At 43.0% G+C, this 22,869-nt stretch overlaps 1 protein-coding gene across 2 annotated transcripts; it reads left to right on the top strand.

Annotated features, from left to right (window-relative positions):
• Nucleotides 1–767: 767 nt before the first annotated feature.
• APMAP (adipocyte plasma membrane associated protein) lies at nt 768–21,550 on the top strand. Of its 2 annotated transcripts, none has more exons than XM_080925422.1 (9): nt 768–932; nt 7,583–7,699; nt 11,915–12,030; nt 15,356–15,448; nt 16,406–16,522; nt 17,677–17,851; nt 18,290–18,424; nt 18,791–18,983; nt 20,479–21,550. In XM_080925422.1, the coding sequence occupies exons 1-9, from the start codon at nt 841–843 to the stop codon at nt 20,686–20,688; spliced, it is 1,248 nt and encodes a 415-aa protein (XP_080781548.1). In that variant the 5' UTR covers nt 768–840; the 3' UTR covers nt 20,689–21,550. The 2 variants fall into 2 exon arrangements, with proteins under 2 accessions (XP_080781548.1, XP_080781549.1); XM_080925423.1 differs by lacking the exon at nt 768–932 and adding an exon at nt 7,474–7,493.
• Nucleotides 21,551–22,869: the final 1,319 nt, after the last annotated feature.

Here is a 22,869-nt window from a genome sequence, read left to right on the forward strand (position 1 = left end):
GAGCGGGTGTTAAGAAATCTCCACTTTCCAGAGAAAAATACAACACTGAAGCGGCGTTCTGTCGCCATCTAGTGCCGAAAAGATCAATGGCATGTTTGTTTCTGTAAGAACTCAAGTGCAGTGCAGAAAGCCTTCGAGGCCTTACTCCCAGCACCTGTATCCTAGAGATCATTTCCAATGCCCTACGTAACAGGACTTGATTATTGCTGCCTGAAATTTAATTAAAATTTACATGTATTGAAGCTAACTGCGGTCTGCTCACCTCACCTCCTGGAGTATGTTTTTGACTGGTGTTTGTTTTAAGATTCCTAAAGTTTTGCTATTAGCGGTCTTTTCTACTTGGGCCTGTCTTTAGGTGACTCCATTAAGCAAATTTACCAAATGCCTATTGAATAACTACTTGAAGACCTAGCAGTCAACATCTGATCTTAACCAAAAGGACACATTCTGAACTTTAGCGGAGTCATTTCAGAAAGGATAACAGTTCCGGTGGGGATTACTGCATTGAACAGAGTTCGTCAAGCATCAGTGGCATCTTCTCTTTGCAAGCCTGCTACTGCGGACTTCACCGCCCAGCATTCGGACACGAGGAGGACCCACGCTGCAGCCTAGCCACCAGACTCAACGGACTGAGAGGCGGACCCTCTCACCCTTCGCCAGGGCCTGGGGTGGAGCCGCACTGCGGTGCCAATCTCCAAAGGGGGCGGGGCCTGCAGAGCAGCTCCGGCGCTGATTTGTACGTCATTTCCGCGCGCCGGGCGCGGGGGGCGGGTTGTCGTTCTGAAACCCCGCGCTGCTCAGTGCCGGCGGAGTCTTTGGAGTCAGTGAAGGTGCGGCGGGATGAATGAGGCAGACGGGCTGCGGCAGCGCCGGCCCCTGCGGCCGCAGGTGGTCACGGACGATGGCCAGGTCCCGGAGACCAAGGAAGGCAGGTAGGCCTGACCTGGACTGGAGCCAATCCAAGGGAGAGCACACTCTATTAACTCTACTTTGACCGTGGAACCGGGTTCAGACTGACATTTGCGGGGCGAGGCCTTGCGTGCACCCGATTGTCCACCATCACGCTGCTGTGGACCTTTTCTGTTCCTCCTTGCCATCCGAGCCAGCGCCTTTTGCCTTTCTTTAATTCCGCTCATTTTCCCAACGTGTCCTTGTTGGATCCTCTGATACTCCTGGGACAGCCACCTGACCACTGCCTGAGTCTTTCGCGTTCACCGTTTTTCACTTTCTTTGAAGAGAAGTCAGAAAAGATGCTGGGTCTTCTTTCTGCGAAGGTCCTCCTCCTGCATCTACTGCTACCGCGCAGTCAGTACTCCTCAGCGCGGAGTAGAGAACGTGACATTGTTGGCAGTTTTACTGAGAATTCGTTCTTGTAGGTTTTTGTAATAGGGACAGTGGTTACTGAGAGTAAATCTCTAAAGTTTTTCTGGCCATAGTCTTTCTGAATTTGAATGCTCTGTTAGCTCAAATCAGAAACATGCTCTTACCTACTAGAAGACATTTAAAATGCACTTTTCAACTTGATGATGTGAATTTTATACTCTGAATTTCTAGATCAGCATCAAAGTTGTGTAATTAACTTATGTGATATAAGTATTAGAAAATATTTGGCCACCAGCATTGGGATGAGGGGGTGTGGTACATACTAGATGAGAGACAGTTTTTTATTTTGATGATAGGTTTCATTAATGATGATAAGATAAACATACAAGCATGTTTTGACTTTGGAAAGGAGTTTGTGGAATCACAGGAAGGTACTAGTATGAGTCTTGATTAGGGAGACCAGCCGTCCTAGGTTGTCTTGAGGTCTCATTTTCTAGGACCTTGCTAAATGTGAGTAAATTATGACAAATTGCTCACCCTGCTTGTTGTGGATATTGCTAACTAATTTCTAATAGCCAGTGAGTCTTTAGAATGGATAAGCCAGGAGTGACCAAACCTAACTGCAGAAACTAGGAGAACTCAGAAAGGGATGGAGCTGTTGAGGGCCCACCAGGCATTCAGAGAAGGGAAGTGTTTTGAAGCCTGGGCATCCTGGGATCATTGATAGATTGGCCTAATATTTAGAACAGCTACGGACAAAGGGGGATATTTATCTTTTTTTTAAGGTTCTCTGTGGGGTTTCTTCCTTAATGGCTACAAATTAGATCGCAACTGTCTTTTTCCACCTGACCCATTTGTGCTTATACTGTTTTGACGTTGCCCATTGTAAACTTGTTTGCTTGTTTGCAAACATGTTTCTTATTTTATCTTTAGTAATCTATTAATGGTTGCTTTTAAAGTGAGTTATTGTCACCCACCTTTCTATACTTGATTACCAGAATAAAGGAAGGATAACCAGATTTTTATAGTGGAAGGGGCTCTTTGCCGTGTGGGGCACAGACGAGTGGGGCATCTTAACACCCACTGCCTGTTAGAGTTACTGTTTGACACCAGCTTCCCAAATGCTTCAGGAGCTTTATTGAAAGGTTAATCCTTACTCTGCGAGGCTATCTTTTGAAATGCCTTTCTGTCTAGGAAGTTTGCTGATGTTTTTAGTTTATGTAAGTACTTAGGGGTGAAGGATAGACTGAGATTTAACAACAGTGTTTTCAGTTTGTTTCTGGAGGTCTAAGTTCAGTTTTCCAATTTTCCAATTTAAGATGGAGGATAAGAGAGTTAGGACTATAGGGTTTACATCTCAGCACTGCCTATGTGTATCTTCAAATGGGTCTTTTAACTTGCTTTTCTGCAATTGCTCAATTAAGACACTAATTTTTTACTCTTTTCAGAGAAGAATGATTCTAGGAAAAAGGAATGTGAAAACAAGCAAATTCGAGGTTTAGTTACTTCAAAGACGAGACTTGTTGCTCTTTGGCCTTCATGCTTCCTTGGTTGCTTGTTATTGCATGGGTTTGGAGCCAATAGATTTTTTTTTTCTGCAGAGTTCACAGTTCATTCTTGGATTCTTGCTGTCTTTTTATCTTGAAGGCCCTGTGGTCTGGTGTTCAAATACAGGAAAAGTTGGAGAATACCCTTCAAATTTGGCTGTTGAAATGGCAGCAGACTTTGTAAGTTGTGGCTTTTGTTGACACAGTTGTCAGAACAGGTTACACCACTGAGGCTTGCCCTTTCCCACAGAGACTGCAGGTAATTAAGGGTGTTCGCATCCTGGAGGGGGTAAGCATTGCTTTAGGCTCTTGTTAAGAAATTTGGACAAACAAGTTGGATGCTCAGGGCTCAGCTAAGAAATAAATGGCCAGCTTTGTTGGTCATATGAGTATAGGCTGGGAGTGTGTGCTGTTCTGTGAATGAAAATGGAGATAAAGGTATAAGCGAAATCGCGCAAATGCACAGTCTGAGGAAAGCCAACACAGAAGATACAGAGGTTAGAAGTGGACCGTGGAGTCTCAGGATCAGCAGTGAGGTCAAGAGTTAGCTGTACTAAGAGTGAATAAGTGTGTGCAGAGTAATTGTTCGAGAGCGGTTTGCCTCACTTATGAGATACGCTCTTCCCTCCTCACGTGCCCAGTAGCTACACCTGCTCAGTGCCTACTGTATTTTCCTCAGCATGGGAGATTTTCTGGAAAGCCATGCTCAGTTTTAGTAAAACTTGACCAGTTGAGCAGTGGTGGCACATGCTTTTAATCCCAGCTCGCAGGAGGCAGAGAGGCAGAGAGGCAGAGGCAAGATATCTGAATTGGAGGCTGGTCTGGTCTATAAGAGTGAGTTTCAGGACAGCCAGGGCTAGATTGAGAAACCCTGTTTTGAAAAAAAAAGCCAAACCAAACCAAACCAAACCAGAAATACACCATCCCCAAACCAAACAAACAAACAAAAAACTTGACCAACAAAGTTTAAATTACTAGTAGAAGCTGGATAGTGAGCAGGTTGGATAAGATTGATGGTGTCCAGCTGTGCACCAGGACCAACTGACGGGTAAAATGCCAACTCTGGATCCATAGATCAGAACCTCCAGGCATTGTTTAAAACTGTGAATATGCTTGTTAATGTGGCTCATGTCTTTAAATCCCAGCATTTGGGAGGCAGAGGCAGGTGGATCTCTGTGCATTGGAAGCCAGCCTAGTCTACCTATTTTGTTCCAAGGATAGCCAGAGCTACATAATAAAGAAACCCTGACTCAAAAAATCAAACCAAAACCAAACCCAAGCATTCAAGCATCCAAACAAAAGCTGTGAATGTTGTCTTGATGGAGGAAGTTAAGGTGGGAGCACCCAACGGGGGCTTTCTAAATTCTTCTTTAGCTTTTGATCCTCTTAACTGTAAGAGATTAATAGTACTAGATCCCAGGAAATCCTGTCAAGGGTCCAGGGATATCACTCAGTGACAATGGCCTAACATGTAAGAAGTCCTGGGTTCCATCACTAAGACCACAGAAAGAAAAAAGGTGCTTGCTCAGATCCTGACAAGATGGGAGATGTGGGACATTCATAACAAGTCATCTTTGGAATTCTGGCTACTTTTCCACCTGTTGTATTGAATCCTGGCTGGATTTATTTTGGACACAATTGAACCTTTTACCATGATGTGAAGGGGCAGTGTCTCAAGTAGAGTATCATACTCTGAATCAGATTACCAAGTTAAGAGTTTTAAAATATAAGGTACAGGGACTGGAAATGTAGCTTAATGCGATAGGACATGCTTAGCATGTGCAAAGCCTTTGAGTTCCATTCCCAGTACCCCCTTCCTGTGTGAGGAACAGTGAGATAAAAGGATTTGTGTGAGTCTGAAGCAGATTAGGAGAATTTGTTTTGTTAGGCAATGAAAAAAGAATACTGTACTTTGTTTAGATTTCATGCTTGCTTTGGTTAAATGGCAACCTGCAACCACAGGTCTGGGATTATATAACATGTCCCTCCACTGGTTCAGATGAAGTAGATGATTGCATCAGTGTCCTTTCAAGGACAGGGATATCCTGGTTGGATTGTATAATGTTCTTTGGGTGCTTTGAATATGTCTCTCTATGGGATTCTTGCTTTTGTTTTTAAACAACCATTTCTCTGACATTGCTACTGTAATCAGCCCTGCTTTATTGAATGGATACCTCTCAATTCATTTCTATTGTGGTAAAAAGCTTTAGGCTATTAAAAAAAAGTCACTTTTGTACATTCTCAGGCTTTGGTGTGGCAGTTTGCTTAGAAGATTCATTGACTTTGAATTTCTTTTCTTTTTCTTTTTTTTTTTTTTTTAGCAGAAACAAATCACAGAATTTACTTAAAATCTCCAATCTAGTGCCTTTTGTTTTATAAAATGACAATTTTGTAACAATTTACCACAGTATAAATTTACATATATATATATATATATATATATATATATATATATATATATATATATATATATATATATAGTTTTTGGGGGGAGATTGAAATGTAATTCTTTTATCACACAGTTACCATTTTAATGAGTCAAGGTCCGTAGATTTATAGTGTTTATAGTTTTGGTCAGCTACTTTCATTATCCCTTTCAGACACTTTTTACATATTAAGTGACCTCAAAATTACACTATGTACAAGAAACAATTTCAATTCACATAGAGATGTCTATAAGTAGATGAGTGGATGAACATATTTTGAACATATTTGGGTGTACATGTACACACACACACACACACACTCACTCATGGTGGGGATAGTCTTGTACTAGTAAAAACCAGTAAAAGGAGTAATACTGACATGTTATATCACAAATCCATGAGTGATCCTGAAAGATCTTATGCCAAGTAAATGAAGTTCTTCCTCTTTCATAGAGGCTCCTTGATGCCTGGCATTATTTTAAAAGAGACAATTCAGCCCTCCAAGTCCTCAAAGGGCTGACAGTGGGGAAAAGGACCAACATGGGGTCTGCAGGCTGACACTGAACCAAGAAAGAGATCTAGGCAGAATTGCTGGACGAGTGGCAGCTGCTAACAAGCATTAGTCTGAAGGATTCTGGGTTAAATTCTCCAAGTTGCAAGTTGAGGAGGGAGGTAATTACTAAAAATCATATGTTGGATGGTTTCATTAACTTAATTTTTGAAGATGCATAGTAGCACCACGACCTTTTGTAGTGTTTATAACAAGGGCTCTGGGACCAGACATTTTCTACTCTACTATTGCTAATGGTGTCAGCAGGCCTAGACTCCTTTCTGCTCTTCCGTTCTTCTAGTTTGGGCAGTGCACATTGCCTGTCAAAACCAAAACCTTTCCCAAACCCTTCCCCCAGATTTGTACTGTTAAATATGACTCCTCGTTTCTTAAAGTGTATATCTAAATTTTTTAGATAGGAAAATTTTCATAAGTTCATGATTTTAGCTTTTAAAAATTTGCTTGTTAACCTTTTTTTTTTTTTAATGTATGTGTTTGTGTATAAGTATAGGTGTGTAGGCATCTATGACACAGTGCTCGTGTAGGTTTCTGACCATTTGAGTTCTGGGGGTTGAACTCAGGTTATCAGCCTTGGCAGTAAGAGCCTTTATCCCTGTGTTACCAGCCCCCCTTGAGTTAAGTCAAGTGTTTAGTAAAAATTCAAGTGTCATTTATGTAAAGAGATAATGATCCAGTGAGGTTTAGCAAGAGGCTAACAGTCCTCAATATTTTTTTTTAACCAGATAAGAATATGTGAAGTGTTTGAGTCACTGCTGTGATTTGTCTGAAAGCTACTTGGATTCCAGAGGTAGCACTTAGACTGGTAAAGCCTTTTGGAATTTTGTTCATTTGTTTGGGTTTTTTTTTTTTTTGGTTTTTGTTTTAAGATTTTATTATTCTATGTATACGAGAATACTATAGCTGTCTTCAGACACACCAGAAGAGGGCGTCAGATTCCATTACAGATGGTTCTGAGCCACCATGTGGTTGCTGGGACTCGAACTCGGGACCTCTCAGAGAGCAGCCAGTGCTCCTAACCTCCGAGCCATCTCCACAGCCCAGCCTTTTGGAATGTTAAACTGCTGAATCCACGTGAATTCCTTAGGAGTACCTAACAAATTACACCGAAGGAAGAGAAGGGTTTCCTCTGATTCCTGAAACGGGGAGACGCACAGTGCTTTGGAAATTAGTGGCTTAGAACCCAGGGCCTCTGTTTCCTTCATGACAACCTTAGTCCATCCCTACACATGTGTTCATTTTCTCTGCAGGTATGTGAACATGCTTATCCCGTTGTTGCAGGTCTTTTCTCCCGTCTTTTCTGAGGCAGAATCTTGGCACAAGTCCTGGCTGATCTTAAACTTAGAATTCTCCTCCTTCAGACTTTTAAGTGCTGGGTTACAGGTTTGTGAGCTGTGTCTGGCTCTTCCATTGCATTTTGTATTAATCAGTTCTGTGAGTTTCTCCTGTGAGATGTTGCTAGAAGGAAGAATATCTGGACTATAACTGAGCAGAGTACTTTACACAGCTGCAAGATCTTACACAAAGAAATAGTCATGTCTGCCAAGATTGCCAAACTGCTAAAGTTTAACTATGAACCACAAAGCTAGTGACCTTGCAGTGGGGAAACTGGGTGAGCAGAGAAACTAGGTGAGCGGTTGTGCTTCAGAGCAGACCTCCAGAGCAGCCAGGTTTGTCACTGTGTGTGGCTGATTGTCACTCTGTTTTATTTCTGGCAGTTCCTTTAGTGGCAGAGTTTTCAGAATGACCTTCTTGATGCTGGCTGTGTCCCTTGCTGTTCCCCTACTTGGAGCTATGATACTGTTGGAGTCCCCCATCGATCCTCAGAGTTTCAGGTAAGCAGTCTTGGGAAGGGTTCTCCTACCAAGTGGGGGTGTGCAATAGAATCAGTGTGGGTTGGGAATTTGATGAGTAGGAGAGCTCTATTTCTTCAGCACTGAGTTTCACGTTGAATTAGCTGTAACTCAGTATGTGTGAAATTGTCCCTGACATTGTGATAGAAACCAGCTGTGAAAATCAGAATAAGAGAAGCTTAAGAGTTTGAAATAACTGACCTTAGTTCCTTTGAAGTAGCAGAAGCACCCTGTGGTGATTTAAGTCACTTTGTGTAGCTTTTATAGGTAACTAGTTTTTAAGATTTGTAGTTAGTAATTATGTAACTCTGTTAAGTTATAATTCACCAGTGGAGGTCTATGAGGAATCAGTCTATTGTAATTAGAAAAGAAAACCCCTTAATATGTAGTCATATTTGTTATTGGCAGGGCAGAGTCAGGCTCTTATTGGTGTTTACTGATATTGAACTTGGGCTAGTTATAGAAGAGCTGTGTAGTTTGGCCTGGAGAAAAGGAAAGTTAGGTTGAGATTTTCATGAAGGAAAGCTCTCTCAACTCCTGAGCCTCTGTTTTCCCAATCATTTTTGCAGCATCTACCTCTAGAAATCAAAGGAAATTCTAGTTCTTCCATTTGGTTGAATAAGTTTGACAAATTCACAGAGGAAATTCAAATAGATTCTGTAGTAGCAAAACTTGAAATCATCATACCAAAATCCTTGAAGAGTCTTGGTTCTTCTTGGAGAGACCCTAGTGGGAGTGAAACCATCTGAAGTCTGTTTTAGATGAGTCAGTACTTCATGTGTTTTTAGGACTTTATACAAGAACTTTGTTTAACTATAAAGCAAAGGTAACATATACAACTGAATACTGCATTGGTGTTTGTATGTAAAGATTCAGGTTTTATATTGAATTTAATTCACTAAGAACATGTTTGGCAGCTAAGGTATGGGTCCACCAGACTTCAGAGATGAGGGAAGACACATTTCTGATCCTAGGTGGACATGTGGGCAGGAGTTAACCTTGTTTGTTTGATTTAGAATTACCAAACGATCTGTGTCTTGAGTGGGAGGTTTGGATAGACCTAGGCAAGTGTAAAGACCCTTGATTTGATCCCAGCATTGTAAAAATCAAAGCCAAAATAATGACTGACTACAAATAAATGTGTGTACTGCTGTAGAAATGAGATTAACTTGTATCGTATAATCCAGAAGAAATGCTAGCCTCCTTAGTTTGAGGGGCTGGTTATGATCTGTATGTGTGGGGACATGGCTTTTCTTCTTCCCCACTTGTGTTTAATTTTGTGTTTCTTGTAATGCTGATTGTGTCTTCCCCAACCCTCCCTCCCTCCCTCCCTCCCTCCCTCCCTCCTCTCCCTTTCTTATTTCTTTCCTTCCTTTGACAAGGTCCCACTTAGTATCTCATCCTAGCCTAGAAACTGATTCTTCTGCCCCAGCTTCCTGAGTGCTGGGATTTCAGTATGGGCTACATACTAGTTTCTCTTAGCTTTTGGTATCCCTGCTTACTCCTAAAGACTACTCTTTGTTTTATTTTTGACTCTGAGTTGGGTTTCATCCTGGTAGTAAAATGTGTACTTCTGAAACACTGTTAATCTCAGGTGCCAGTGGAATTCATCCTCCTGGTGGTCTTTAAAATGGTAGCAATAAAACCTATTCTCCAAAACATTGCTGTAGATTGCCCTGAAGCTGTTAGTATTTTAATGTTAATTCCACTTCCCCAAGAAGACTCCCACGGAACCTACTCATTTTAATTAGTAAAATAAAGGATGACAGTGACTGGGTGGGGCAAGGGAGGTGGAGGGGGCTGAGAGGAGGAGGTCAGAGGGCAGAGGGTGCAGGTCATGGCAAGATGGAGGTTCCCAAGGACCAGCTAGACCCAGGTGATATTAATTGGCATTAAATAGCTATGAACACTAAGGATCTCATAGGTCTAGTATCTCACTCATATAGAAGGGCAGTTTGTATCTTTGTCTATTTGATGCAATCTTGTTGTGTAAAGGGTTTGTAGATCGAAAGTTGAACATATAAACCTGTATGAAAAGCTATTGGGCTATAGAGTTGTATTTATGTGAGATTTTGGGGGAGAGAAACACCCCGGGATGGAGGCAGACAATAGGCGGTGGAGTTGTGTGGACAAGTTGGGCCGTGGTGGCGGCTCAGACCGGGCGCCAGAGGTGCATGGGGCTCCGATCAGGGTTGGGCCTGAGGAGACCTCAGGGTCGGTAAAGAGATAAGCATTTTTATTTTTTAATATTTACTGCAACACATTGCTATTTTTTAAATCTTAAAATTGACTTTATTTGCTAAATATATATTTTAAATGCCTAGAAACACCCTTATCCTTCTATGGAAAACAGTCTTTTTGTTTCTAAATAGAACCTCAGTTGGTTTTCCAGGCCCCGTGAAAGGTAAACTGTACTGGGAGCTGCTGAGCAAAGATCTGTTTAGACGGTACACGATAATGTCCTGGATATGTACGTTAATGTGAGATGAAGTCAGCACACTCAGGTTTGACAGAGCCAGCAGAGGGATTTAGTAAGCTACAGAGTTAGCAAGGGTGAACAAGTGCCACTGGCTTTAACTCTAACGAGGACCTGGGGCCTGAGTAGCCAGGTAAGGCCCTAAGACATTGTCTGATTTGGGCTTCTTGGTGGCTGTCCTCAGCTGCCAGCTACTACCACGAGGACCTTTGCTTGCCTGCTCTTTTATTTTCAACCAAGTCTGACTGTCCTTATGCTCAAACATGTTTTGCTTTGCACACTCAGCTTGGTGGTTGGGCTTGCCAGAGCCAGAACTAAGTTTCTTGGCCAAAGCAGGCAGGCTGCATACTGCCCCCCTGAAGTTTCCTGGTTAAGCTGAAAGGGTTTGACCTTAGGGCTGGTGGAATGGCACAATTGAGAGCCAGGGCAGAGGGTGAGAGAGAATTTAATCTGAGTGTGCTGCTGGCTCGGAAGTGGTACCAGGGAGTAAAGTGCACGTGATGAACTGGCAGGTATAGAATAGAGCTTTTTATCCCCCCACGTTTTCAGCCACCCCAGTCCCCTTGCTTTTCCTCCACTTATGATCAAGGCAAGGTTGTTGGGGAGGTTGGGAAATAGTTCTCTTTCTCCTCCTTAGCAGTGTGCATTGGGAACTGCCTGTTGGCCATATTCTTGGGATATAGCAGAGGGAAGTAGGAAGAGCTTCTTGGTCTACACACAGCATCCCTTCTAACGGGGCTGGACAGTAAGCACAGCAGAGGGACAAGTGCCGAATTGCACAAGATGACGCTAAGTGCAGTGGGAAGAGTAACGTGAGTGCAGGCCCAGGGAGGTGGCTGACTTCAACTTGGGAGGAAAGAGGAACTTGTGAGAGAGTTAATGTTGAGGACCAAAAATACCTGGTATCCAAGACCCTATAAGGGGTGGGGGCTGGGATGTGGAGCAGAAGAAACAACAAAACAGAAAGGTAACAGGTCTAGACTAGACAGTGCAGGGCCATACTGGGCAGCGTAAGTTATTTGAAGGTCTTTGGTTTTGAGTGAGATGGAAGTTTGTATCTGTGGCCAGATGCTGGGTTGTGAAGTGGGATGCTTGGCTGAGAATAGACTGTAGGGATGAAGAAGCAGGAGAGAAGATGCTGGTCAGGGCAGAGTGGCAGCAGAGGACCTGGGAGGAAGGTGCAATCATGTCTCTTTAACAGTGCCATCAGTGGTAGGTGGCAGCCGTTGTACTTTTGCCTCTGGATGGGAATGAGGTGGGAGGGGAAGATGGTCTCGGGCTCAGGGACGGGTGCATGTGTGAGGTCATGGGCACTGGATGCTATCTGATGATTGGCGTCCTTTCTTACCAGTACATGTGAAATAAGAAGGGCTCCCTCCATGTTAGGCAGACAGTACTAGCTAGAGGACTAGTTACAGGTCTGTCTGAATCAGAGATTGTGAGGATGTTTAACTGTCTTAAGGCCCTCGATGGTGATAAGACCCTCAGGATGTCTGGGGTATGGGGACTTACAAGGTTTTAGTTAATTATTTCCCATTATAATCTTTTCTGGTATTCTTAAAATTTTCCCCTTAACCTTTCATTTTCTGGCATTTAAGGATGTTTTGGGAATGTATGCTATGTGTCAGAACAGGGAGTTAGACATGCCACAGGTCCTTAGGAAACATTTTTCTTCATAAATATTTTTATATACAAAATACTGCAATTGTATTATTTTACAGCTTCAAAGAACCCCCTTTCATGTTTGGTGTTCTGCAGCCAAATACAAAGTTGCGACAAGCAGAAAGGCTGTTTGAAAACCAACTTAGTGGACCAGAATCCATAGTAAATATTGGAGGTAAGTAACCCAGGGGACCTGTAAAATACACTTGGCTGATTTCCAGGTTGCCATTGTTGCTGAGGGTGGTGGGTTCTATGAGAGTAGCTGCAGGGGTACACATCTCCCAGGTAGGGGAGCGCTGGGCTTGAATCTTACCCGTGAACTTCTCACAGGAGCAAGTCTCTCTCTAATTCTCTGTCTGATTTGCATTCTAGTTTTGTTTGTGTGTGTGTGTGTGTGTGTGTGTGTGTGTGTGTGTGTGTGTGTGTGTGTGTGTGTATTTTGGTTTGGCTTGTTTTTCAAGACATGGCTTCTCTGAGTAGCCTTGTCTGTTTCTGCTTCTGCCTCCTATGTACTAAGATTAAAGGTGTGCACCATCATTGCCCAGTTGCAGTGGGTGATTTTGAGGGTGATATTTACAGAGCACTTTCCTGTGATCAGTAATAGAAGGAGGCAAATCAACTGCAGACACCACCAGGAGTCCATCGAGTTAGGTGGGTGTCATTTGACAGCACCCGTCTTTGCTCCCTTTGTTTTTACTTCGCACAGTTAACAGTGGAGGTTCTCGGTATTTCCACTGAACCATCCATCTCAGGATGAGTTTTCTGAAAACACAAATTGGGCCTAATATAAATGTGTTTGATTCTGCAACCAGGCAGTAGGCATTTTTGTTTGTTTGTTTGTGTGTTTGTTTTTTGTTCATTAGGATGAGAAGTAAGCTTAGTATTGAAAGGATATAGCTAATGAGATGAGTGAACTTGGACTGGGGTGAGGATTTCTGAGAGGCAGCTTTGAAATGCTGCAGCCATGAGTCTGTTATATCACCTGGGCAGTGGCCATGGACATTGTGTGCTATGCGCTTAGTTCTGTCTCTTAGCTGCCAGAGCCATTGCTACACAAATGTCTGAGAAACTCTTGTCCTGCACCTGTTTTTTCCCTCAAGACCCAATGGCTGCTTATTTCTGAAGTTGTTGCTTTGTTATATGGCTTGTGAAGTAAATATATTTTTTTTCCAGTAAGAGTAAATACTTGATGGTAGAACTTAAAGATCTTGGTATTTGTTGGTAAGCTTCATCAGTTCTGGTGAGGAGCCAACACTGTTGTTTCCACTGGAACTTCTTTTTTTTTTTTTTTTTTTTCTTGGAAACAGCCAGGTTTATTATTAATGTGCCATCTATAGACTTAAGACCCAACAGCCCTCCTCCACCCCCACCCCTGTCCCAAAAGTTGAAAAAACATTAACAGAAAGCACATGCTAGACATGCCAGGGAGTCAGAAATCCTGTGATGTGACCTGACATCCCTGCTTTGGTACCCGGAAGAGAACATGAGATTCCTCAGGGTTTCCAAAGCCTTGGGCACTCATTTTGGGAGGACTCCTTGGGGTTCTGCAAGGGTGATCCAAAGCCCTTGGAGTCACTTTCAGGAAGCTCACAGAACATTGTAGGAACCACGTCACACTTTGACATATCCCTTCTGACAAAATGAGGCTGAAAAGTGTGTTCACATGACTCCAGCTCAGAGCAGGGCTTGGACAACTTCCTGAGATTCATTTCATGATGTTGATATAGGAACCAAATCCTGATCTGTGTTGTCAGTCTGAGTGCATCAGCCAAGGCCTCCAGAGTCTCCCGGTCAGGGAAGGGTCTTTCTTAGTGCCTGTGACTGGTCACGGGTGAACTCAGAGATGATGTCCCTGCAGGACAGACGTGGAGTTGTCTTCTTCTCAGTTGCTTCCACCACGACCGAAGCGCACTTGAGCTCCCTTCTTCAGTTCGAGGCTCTCCCCACTGGAACTTCTAAGTGTTGGTTGTTGGTATTTGTGGCCTTAGTGAGTGCACCTGCCTGCCTTGTCCCTTTCTCCATATAGAGCAGCTGTGTACTGGGTGTCATTTCTGGTGTGGACCCGAGGCGACCTCTCTGCTTCTGTTCTTGTGGATGTGGGGCATAGGTTGGCACCCAGACACCTGCTTCTGCTGCAGCAACATTGTTTGGACGGTGTCCTGGGGGAGACTGGCAGGTGTTGCCTGCCTCGGGACAAGTGTCAGGAGACCAACCATCAATTAGTGCACTTTATCCGTTTTCAAGTGAACTATTTTTAAAACTGTTTTTCAGCAATTATGTTATTTTCACTAGCTGCAATTGCGCAGAGATTCTTTCTAGACAGTGAGTTTTGAATTCTTCACAAGTAGGGGTCCATGATGAACCACAAAAGTGCTTTTAACCTCAAAATTATAAAACCTACTTTGCTAACTCTCTGTCAGAAATGTTCAAAACGGTTTCAGTTTTGTATATTTATTATTTTTTGTGATAATTTCAAATACACATATATTTTTGTCATTTTCACTTCTTCTGAACATTTTGTTCTTTCTACCAAGTCGTCTATGTTCACATCTTTCTGTTTGTGTGTGTTTTTGTTGTTTATCTTTTAAATGGCCCACTTAGCTTAAGTAGGGTTCCTTGCAAGAGTATATGTGGGAACTCTTGTATATATGGTATATATGGTAGTGGTCTGTGGTTTCTCCGTTAGGGCAATTCAGAAGTTGTAACTTGTAGAATAAGTTAAGTATTATTTCAGCTTCTTTCTTCTGAAGCAGATTTTAGAGGTTTGGCTGTAATTTTTAAGGTGGAGTTCACCAGTGAGCAGCTCATTGGAGACTGATGCTTTTTGTCTATTGTTAATTATTTACGCAGTTTCTTTAACATCCATAGGTCTGTTCTTATTTTCTGTTTCTTTTTGTACAGCTTTGACCAATTTCCTTCAAGGAAGCTCCAGAGTCAGCTCCCATAATTTTATAACTTTAACTTGTTTTTCCCCTAGAGACAGGTTTTCTATTTGTACCCCTGGCAGTCCTGGAGCTTGCTCTATAAACTAGACTGGCCTCAAACTCACAGCTTTGTCCGCCTTTAACTCCTTAGTCCGGGACTAAAGGTGTGCACCACTCCCACCCCTACCTTTCACCCCTTGCTTGTTTCTTTAAATATTAAGGGTTTAAACGTTTCCCATACAAGCTGGAAAGATGGCTCAGTGGTTAAGAGCACTGGTTGCTTTTCTAGAGGTCCTGAGTTTAATTCCTAGCAACCACATGGCTCATAACCATCTGTAATAGGGTCTGATGCCCTCTTCTGATGTGTCTGAAGACACTACAGTGTACTTATATACATAAAATAAATAAATCTTTAAAAAAATTTCCGTACATCATTTCTCTATCATTTTCAGAATTGCTATTTTCTTTCTAGCTGTTAAAATATAACCAGGCCCACTCCCTTTTAGAAGAGACAGTGTGGGCCTAGCTCTTAGGTCACCCTTTTAATGATCTTTTCCCTTTGGTTTTCATAAACAGATGCGCTGTTCACCGGCACAGCAGATGGCCGAGTTGTAAAACTTGAAAATGGAGAGATAGAGACCATCTCCCGGTTCGGTTCAGGCCCTTGCAGTAAGTTGATGGAACTTCATTTGGAAAGCTGTAATTTTCACCTTTGGAGATCTGCAGATTGTTTGACAGATAGGACATACTGTGGTGTCGTCTCCATTTTTTCTATTGCCAGGTCATCTGGCCTTAGAGTGTCCAGTTGGGCGGTGGTCATGTGCTCTTGGTGCCATGTCCTCTCATCGTCCCACTCAGGTTCTGGTTGCCTGCTGGGACTTTCTTCATGTCGTTCTTCAGTAGCTCCTCAGGGGTTTCAGTCATGTTACTCAAATCTCATTCAAACTTAAGAAGCATGAGCAGAAGAATCCTCTGTTTAAAAACTAGTCCATAGGATTCTTATCGTTTTTTATTCATTAACTCATCATAAATTTTTAACTACTTTTTTGTGGTACCCCAGGTGGAATCTAGGACCTAATGACCAGGCAAGTGTTTCACCACTAGACTACACAGCCTACTTACCAGTTTTGATAACTGAGACATTTTATAAACAATAATGTTTTCATTTCAAGATAAAACAACATAAGCAGACAAAACTGAAATAAAAAATTATCTTGTGACGTTTGCCATGTCTGTGCTGACATTTAATCAGTATCTTGTCAGGCATCTTTGTATGCCTGTCCTCACACTCAGGATGTGCTTCTTTAGTTCTTTCCACTCCACACAGCATCTGCATTGAGCATTGGACAGTGGGCACTCCTTGTGGTGCAGTAACATTTGCAGTAAGCACCCTGTAGTGAGCACATTCTGTGAGTATATGCTGTGGTCACACCTACATTTAAGCACCAATGTTGAGCTCCTTGCAATGACCCTCAGCTGAGGCAGGTCAGGTTCTAACGCTGTGGTCTTTTTGCTCTGTCCAGCATGGCGTCTGTTTAGGGAGGTATGGAAGAGATGCTTGGACACTGAAGAGGGCACAGGTAGAATCTTGGAGCAGCCGCCGATTCCTATCGTTTATCTTCCTAGAAACCAGAGATGATGAACCTGCCTGTGGGAGACCCCTGGGCATCCGGGCAGGGCCCAATGGGACACTTTTTGTGGTTGATGCATACAAGGGACTGTTCGAAGTAAATCCTCAGAAACGTATGTTACAACTTGTTTCTTTGATATTTTCAGATCTTTTAAAGAGTATACCAATAAAGCAGATTTAATAAGGTTGTTAAAATATAGTCTTTAGGCAATCTCAGTGTTTTCCTACTAAATAACACTATAAGTATTGCCTGCAGATAATTGTGTTGGCCACCAGAGAGTTGCCTTTCTGAACCCGCTTTGGTTCCTACCCAGTTACTTTTGGCATCTGTATTTTAGCCACTGCCTCTCACAAGGGTTATTTTGTAAAGATCACTCCTCATCCTTTTGTCTGAGAATCTTTTTCCCCTAAGCCTCTATTCCCCTTCTTTTCTCTCCTGTGACTGGTCACGATACTACCAGAACTGGTATTGCAATATGCGCTGTGTGCTCTCTCCGTGGAGGACACAGCATGGAGAATCTATACATGGGGCTAGACCATGGCCGTTGCAGATTGGCCACTGCTTTCTGTTGGTTATGAGGGACGTTACTCAGCTTCCCTGTTCCTGTTTTTCCATGTAGCATGGAAGGTTAACAGTGGGTCCTCCCTGTGGGTTCTTGCACAGGGTTAAACAATAGTGTATACAGGAAGCTTGGTACTCAATGTTTATGTCCTCTCTGTTACTTGAGATCGGAGTTCTGAGCTGGGAGGTCTCATTAAATTTCCCAAGCTGACCTCCAGTTACTGAGTTCAAGTTCTTCTCTACCCTTTACCTCTCCTACCTAGAACTGCAGTGTGTTCCTTGTTCCTGGCTAGTTTGAAAAACTCACTATTGTTGCTGCTTAATGTAAAAGTAGATAAATGGAATACTTGACTTTTTTATTCTTCCAGGCTAACAGATAGTACTAGATACTTTTACATATTGTTCTTAATAGGCTTTCTTTTGTTTTGTTTTAATTATGTTGATCTCAATTAAAGAATGTATTCTTTATTCTTAGGATGGATTCTGCCTTCAGTAAAATTTAGTTTAAAAAAAAAAAAAAACAACAAAACCTCAAACCCCCAAATCCCACAAGATTATCACCTAAATAAAGGTGGTAACTAGGGGATGGAAAAATTCATTTTCGTTTTTTCTCTTGACATCAGTTATGTTGGTTAACATTATGAAATTATCAAGAAACAAATTCCTAAAGTGATAGCAAATCCTTAATTTCTTTTATACCTTCAGGTTCAGTGAAATTGCTGCTGTCCTCTGAGACTCCCATTGAGGGCAAGAAAATGTCCTTTGTGAATGATCTCACTGTTACTCGGGATGGGAGGAAGATTTATTTCACGGATTCCAGCAGCAAGTGGCAGAGACGAGACTATCTGCTTCTGGTGATGGAGGGCACCGATGATGGGCGGCAAGTGTTCCTCTCCACCTTTCTCTGAGTGAGGGATTGGCCGCAGGTGATGGGGAGCTGTAGTAGGGTCTCAGCACAGTGTGTCAGTGTCTAGGAATAGGACCTTAGTGGCTCAGGGTGGTCTTACTTTCTCTGAGGAAATAAAATGAAGTCTGGTCATGAGGGTGGCCCTGGACAGAGTTGGTGGGGTCCACCAGCAGGCCTAGGTTTCAGGCCTTGCTTCTCAAGGCTGGTGTGCTGGCTCATTGTGCTGACCTAGTTTTCTGGTCAGCAGGGGCACTGGATCAGATATAGACTGGGGGGGTCCTTTCTAGCCATACCAGGACCACAGCCACGTAGATGGCTGACTTGGGTTTTATCACTCTAGTGGGAGGCTGAGTCACTGTTCCTTTCCATGTGCTCTTTTCTCTTGTGACTGTCATGTTGGGCCTCCCACAGCCTGTTGGAATATGATACTGAAACGAAAGAAGTGAAGGTTTTGTTGGACCAGTTGCAATTCCCTAATGGAGTTCAGCTTTCTCCTGAGGAAGACTTTGTCCTGGTGGCAGAGACATCCATGGCCAGGATACGAAGGTATGTATATGTTGTGAATGGAGCTATCAGTGTTCTCCAGAACTGGCCATGGCCTGTGGCAGGCTAGACATGAGGTCAGACTGGGCTTACTTATGTCTCAGCCTTTGCTGTCATAGTACAGTGTGTTTTGATTTCATGCCAGCAGCATAGCCTACAGTCTACTTCCCTATAAGGTAGGCTTTGACTCTCTCTGCCTGTATAGTCCTTTAGATACCTTTCAGCGGCTTTGCTCGAATTCATGACAGTCACATGTATGGTATGGTATTTTCCATACATATATTTGAACTAAGACCAGTGTTGTGCTTGGCTAAAAACTTCCTTAAATTCTTTTCTATTTCTCAATGCTTACTTGGGCATGTTTTTCAGAGTCTATGTGTCTGGCCTGATGAAGGGAGGAGCAGATATGTTTGTGGAGAACATGCCTGGATTTCCTGACAATATCCGGCCCAGCAGCTCCGGCGGGTACTGGGTTGCTGCTGCAACCATTCGTGCTAACCCTGGGTTTTCCATGTTGGATTTCTTATCTGACAAGCCTTTTATTAAGAGAATGATTTTTAAGGTAATTATGGAAATTAATTTCAAAAGCAAGATGGAAATGAGTCTCATCTATTTCTGTTGGTCTGACTAGTTCTCACACTTGCAGGTATAGACGGAAGGTTTTGGTCCCTGTCATACCTGCTTTACGCACAGTTATGTGTTCACACAAAGGTGTGTGCATCTGTATGAAGGCTTGATTTCAACCACAGGGTCAGTCCTCTGGAGCCATCTACTGCGTCTTTTGAAACGGGTTCATCAGATAGGCAGGGCTGCCCAGCCTTTGAGCCCCAGGGATCTGCCTGTTTCCGTGTCCCTAGCACTGGGCATGTACTGCCACGTCTAGCTCTACCTGGGTACTGAGTGGTACTATTTGCTTTCAAAGGGACTTCCCTAGAATTATAAACTGACTCTATTCTTTAGCCTATACTGGAAGTTGAAACATTTGTGCCCTGTCTTTGCCTCCTTCTGTTTTCCTTGCTTCTGGGTATTTTGTCATTTCACCCCCTGCCTTGAGAAGTTACCCTTTACCAGCTTCCTCAGAGGCAGAGCTAGGAAATGCTTATACTTATGCGCCTACTTATATTTAAAAGCCACTGAGCCGCATGGGCTTTATTCTAGTTTTCTTAGTTCTCTTCATCTTTGAATCTTGTTTGTCTGACAGCACCTGGATCCCCTTCCTGCATGTATTTCCTTAGTTTTTAAGACAGGATTTTACTAATTGCCTAGAACTCATTCTTTACCTCTCTAGTGCTAGGGTTTCAGGTGCGTGCAACCATGTGTAGATGGGTTACTATTTAATCAGTTTCTCCAAGTACAGCAGTGACTTCATCTGAGGACACTCTGGCCTGCTTCTAAACTCCACGCAGGACTGCTCCTTTCCAGTCTTTCTTTGGTGTCAGAAGTCATGTCCCTCCATGAGATTTCTCTCCTTGAACTCTATGAGTCCCACAGGACCACACCTGTTAGTAGCTGTGCTTAGAGGTACCCAGTTCTGCAGGGAAATGCCCACAGGGACTGCAGACGAAGCTTCAGGGAAGATGGCAAAATGGCCGTGTGTTTAGAGGGGGTATTGTTAGGACGGACTTACTGATGTAACCCTCCATTTTGTTAGGATGGACTTACTGACGTAACCCTCCTGATCCCTTTCTGAGTGTGAGAGGCTTTAAACCTCATCACTTGCCTCTTCCACTGCTTGAATATGTGTAGAGAACTCGTGGCTCACTTTGGTTAAGCTGTACTGATTTTGACCCAGTGTTCTGGCGGGCAAGAATGATTCTCACCTTGACTTCAGTGGTGTGATCTCTTGGAATGTATCTTGCATTTATCTGTGGGTGGACTATGCCGTTGCTGTTCCTGTGCAGACTTAACCTTCTTGGTCTGATCTGCATGGGAGTGGGGGGCCATGGTTCTGCTCCTGCCCTATGGGAACCTCCTTGACCCAAGGATGCTGAGAAGTTGTGTGGTCAGTTTGCTTTCAGTCAGAAGGTAAACTCTTTTCCCTGATACTTCCCTTCCAGCTGTTCAGTCAGGAGACCGTGATGAAGTTCGTGCCACGATATAGCCTGGTCCTAGAAATCAGTGACAGTGGTGCTTTCCGGAGAAGCCTGCATGACCCTGATGGACTGGTGGTCACCTATGTGAGTGAGGCGCATGAACATGATGGATACCTGTACCTGGGCTCCTTCCGGTCTCCCTTCATCTGCAGACTAAGCCTCCAGTCTGTTTAGCCAGCCCAGCAGCTGCCCTCACCGTGCATGCCAGGAATCATCACACTCAGTCCCAGGTCTGGAAGGAACCATGAACATAGCTCTGTCTCTGTGTTCCTGCTAGTGCTTGGAAGTGTGGGAGTAGCTGCTGCATACCTTCTCCCAAGAGGTGCCTCTCACCTGGACTTGATGTCACTTTTAGAGGGAAATGCGTATCTGCTGTGGGGAAGACACATCATGGAAAGCCATTTCTCTTTAAAAAATATGCTAAGTACAAGAATTCTCTAGTACTTGGAAAATTTAATACACTTGTCCCAGGGCTCAGGGTTTGATGATTAGAGCAGGGGATTAGCTGTGCAGGGACCTTTGTATCGCCATTGGCTTTATCTGCCTCCTTCTGTATCTTCATTCATAAAGTGGGGTCATGCTTTTTGGAGTAGTGTGGTGGGGGGCTATGGAAGTGGTAATGCATGTGTTGAGGCTGGGATTATGGAAGCTGAAACGTGTGAGATGTGTAAGATGTGTGAGATGTGTGAACACCTAGACTCTGGTGTTCCTCCACAATAAGGGTGCTTTCCCACCCTCTGCAAGCCTCTTCTCATGCCGGAGGGTTTTCAAGACTCCCATTTTAGTAGCCAGCAGGATTTTACTTGGTTTCTTTCTGTGACTGCCTTCTTCACTGGAATTGGGTGACCTAGTGAATTTGTACCTGCATAGGGGTGTTTTAGAAATGCCCTTTTATGGCTTGATTCCTTTTAGACCTACAGATGTGACTAGTGAACTGTTGATGTAATGTTTGTGCTGATGTAATAAGCTCAAAGTTGCTTATTTCTTGGCAAGTATGTTTATACACTGGTCTTAATTTTGATAATAATAAATCATATTAAACCCACTTTCCTGCTGGTTATTCCTTTTGATAAAATGGCCCAGGAGTTTCTTCTCTAATTATTGTATTTTTCTGTTTTAATGCCTTAACAGTGTCAGTATAAAAACTTTTGGTAGGGGTATTGTTTTAGTGCAAGACAGTCTTCTAATTTGCTTAGAAGTAAAGCGAGGGGACCTCTCAGGCGTCCTCAAGTGGCGTTTCCAAGCTTTGGTTCATTCCAGGTATGGCTGGCCTTCTCTCCTGCTTGTATTTCCCGCTGTTGGCACTGTTCCTTTTCTCCTGGGTACGGAATGCTGAAAGGACTGTCTCTGGAAGGATTTGAGATGACTTGACAGAAACAGGAGTTTGATAGTTAATGGTATGAACATTGAAGAACAGTCAATAGCTGGGGTAAATGAAAACCGTGGGGGCTGTTCTCTCCCCACACTGCTCACGTTCAGGTGGAAAATGGCTGGAGTCTGAGTTGTCCTTCCTAATCCTGTGCCACCGCCTTGGGACTGGTTTTGTAGAAATAACACAACAGTAGATTTTATGGTAAGATGGGCTTCAGACAAGTGAATGCAACCTTTATTTCACCAGGTAAACGGGAAAGAAAACTGGACCATCATGTAAATACTTTAAATAGCAATGATATACCTCATCTGTCATGTATGCATGAATAACTGGGCAATGCCAGTGAGTCTGTAAGAACTCTGCATGTCCTGAGCTGACTGTCAGTTTTCTTGAGAAGAGAGTTTTGCCTTTAGGACTAAACTCTCACAGGTGGAGTTGTTGTTGTTGTTGTTATTGTTATTACATTTTTAGCAAAGGACTCTTGATTTTGACTCAGCTGTGCTTTCAGCTCCCAAGTGTCATTCCCCATGCTTGTCTGGTAATTTGCCATGATGAGGTGCTAAAGGGGGTTGTCTCAAATATGTGGGACATGCTTTTTTTGTAAACATAAAGGGAATGTTCTCTAATATGATTTATTAATATTCTTATAGCATTAATCAAGTAATTAATACTTTGCTCAGTTGTTTAGAAACTATTCAGAGTCAGTTTTTGCTTGACAGAATTATGGAGTGCCTTTGAAATTTTTATGGTCAGCGTACCTGTAGTGAGAGTTCTGGTTTCTTCAAAAACCCAGTTATGTTATGTGAATATGTTTTTGTTTCAATCCCAGGTGTGGAATAAGAGGCTGCTTCACAGCAGGTGACAATTATTTGTCTCATGTACTAGGAGGGTTGTGACCATTGTCTAGCTACAGATAGTTTGTGTTTGGAATTCTGGAAACTTATTAGAGGGTAGAAATACCAGAAACCCGAGAGGGGTGAGGT

The sequence above is a fragment of the Micromys minutus genome (assembly GCF_963924665.1).
Source record: "Micromys minutus genome assembly, chromosome: 11".
NCBI lineage: Eukaryota > Metazoa > Chordata > Mammalia > Rodentia > Muridae > Micromys > Micromys minutus.

Excerpts from the sequence above, each read along its gene's own strand:
- APMAP (XM_080925422.1), top strand. The coding sequence starts at position 841 with ATGAATGAGGCAGACGGGCTGCGGCAGCGCCGGCCCCTGCGGCCGCAG. Across the intron at positions 7,700-11,914 it reads ATCGATCCTCAGAGTTTCAG|CTTCAAAGAACCCCCTTTCA; the intron begins GTAAGCAGTCTT and ends ATTATTTTACAG. Across the intron at positions 16,523-17,676 it reads CGAAGTAAATCCTCAGAAAC|GTTCAGTGAAATTGCTGCTG; the intron begins GTATGTTACAAC and ends TTATACCTTCAG.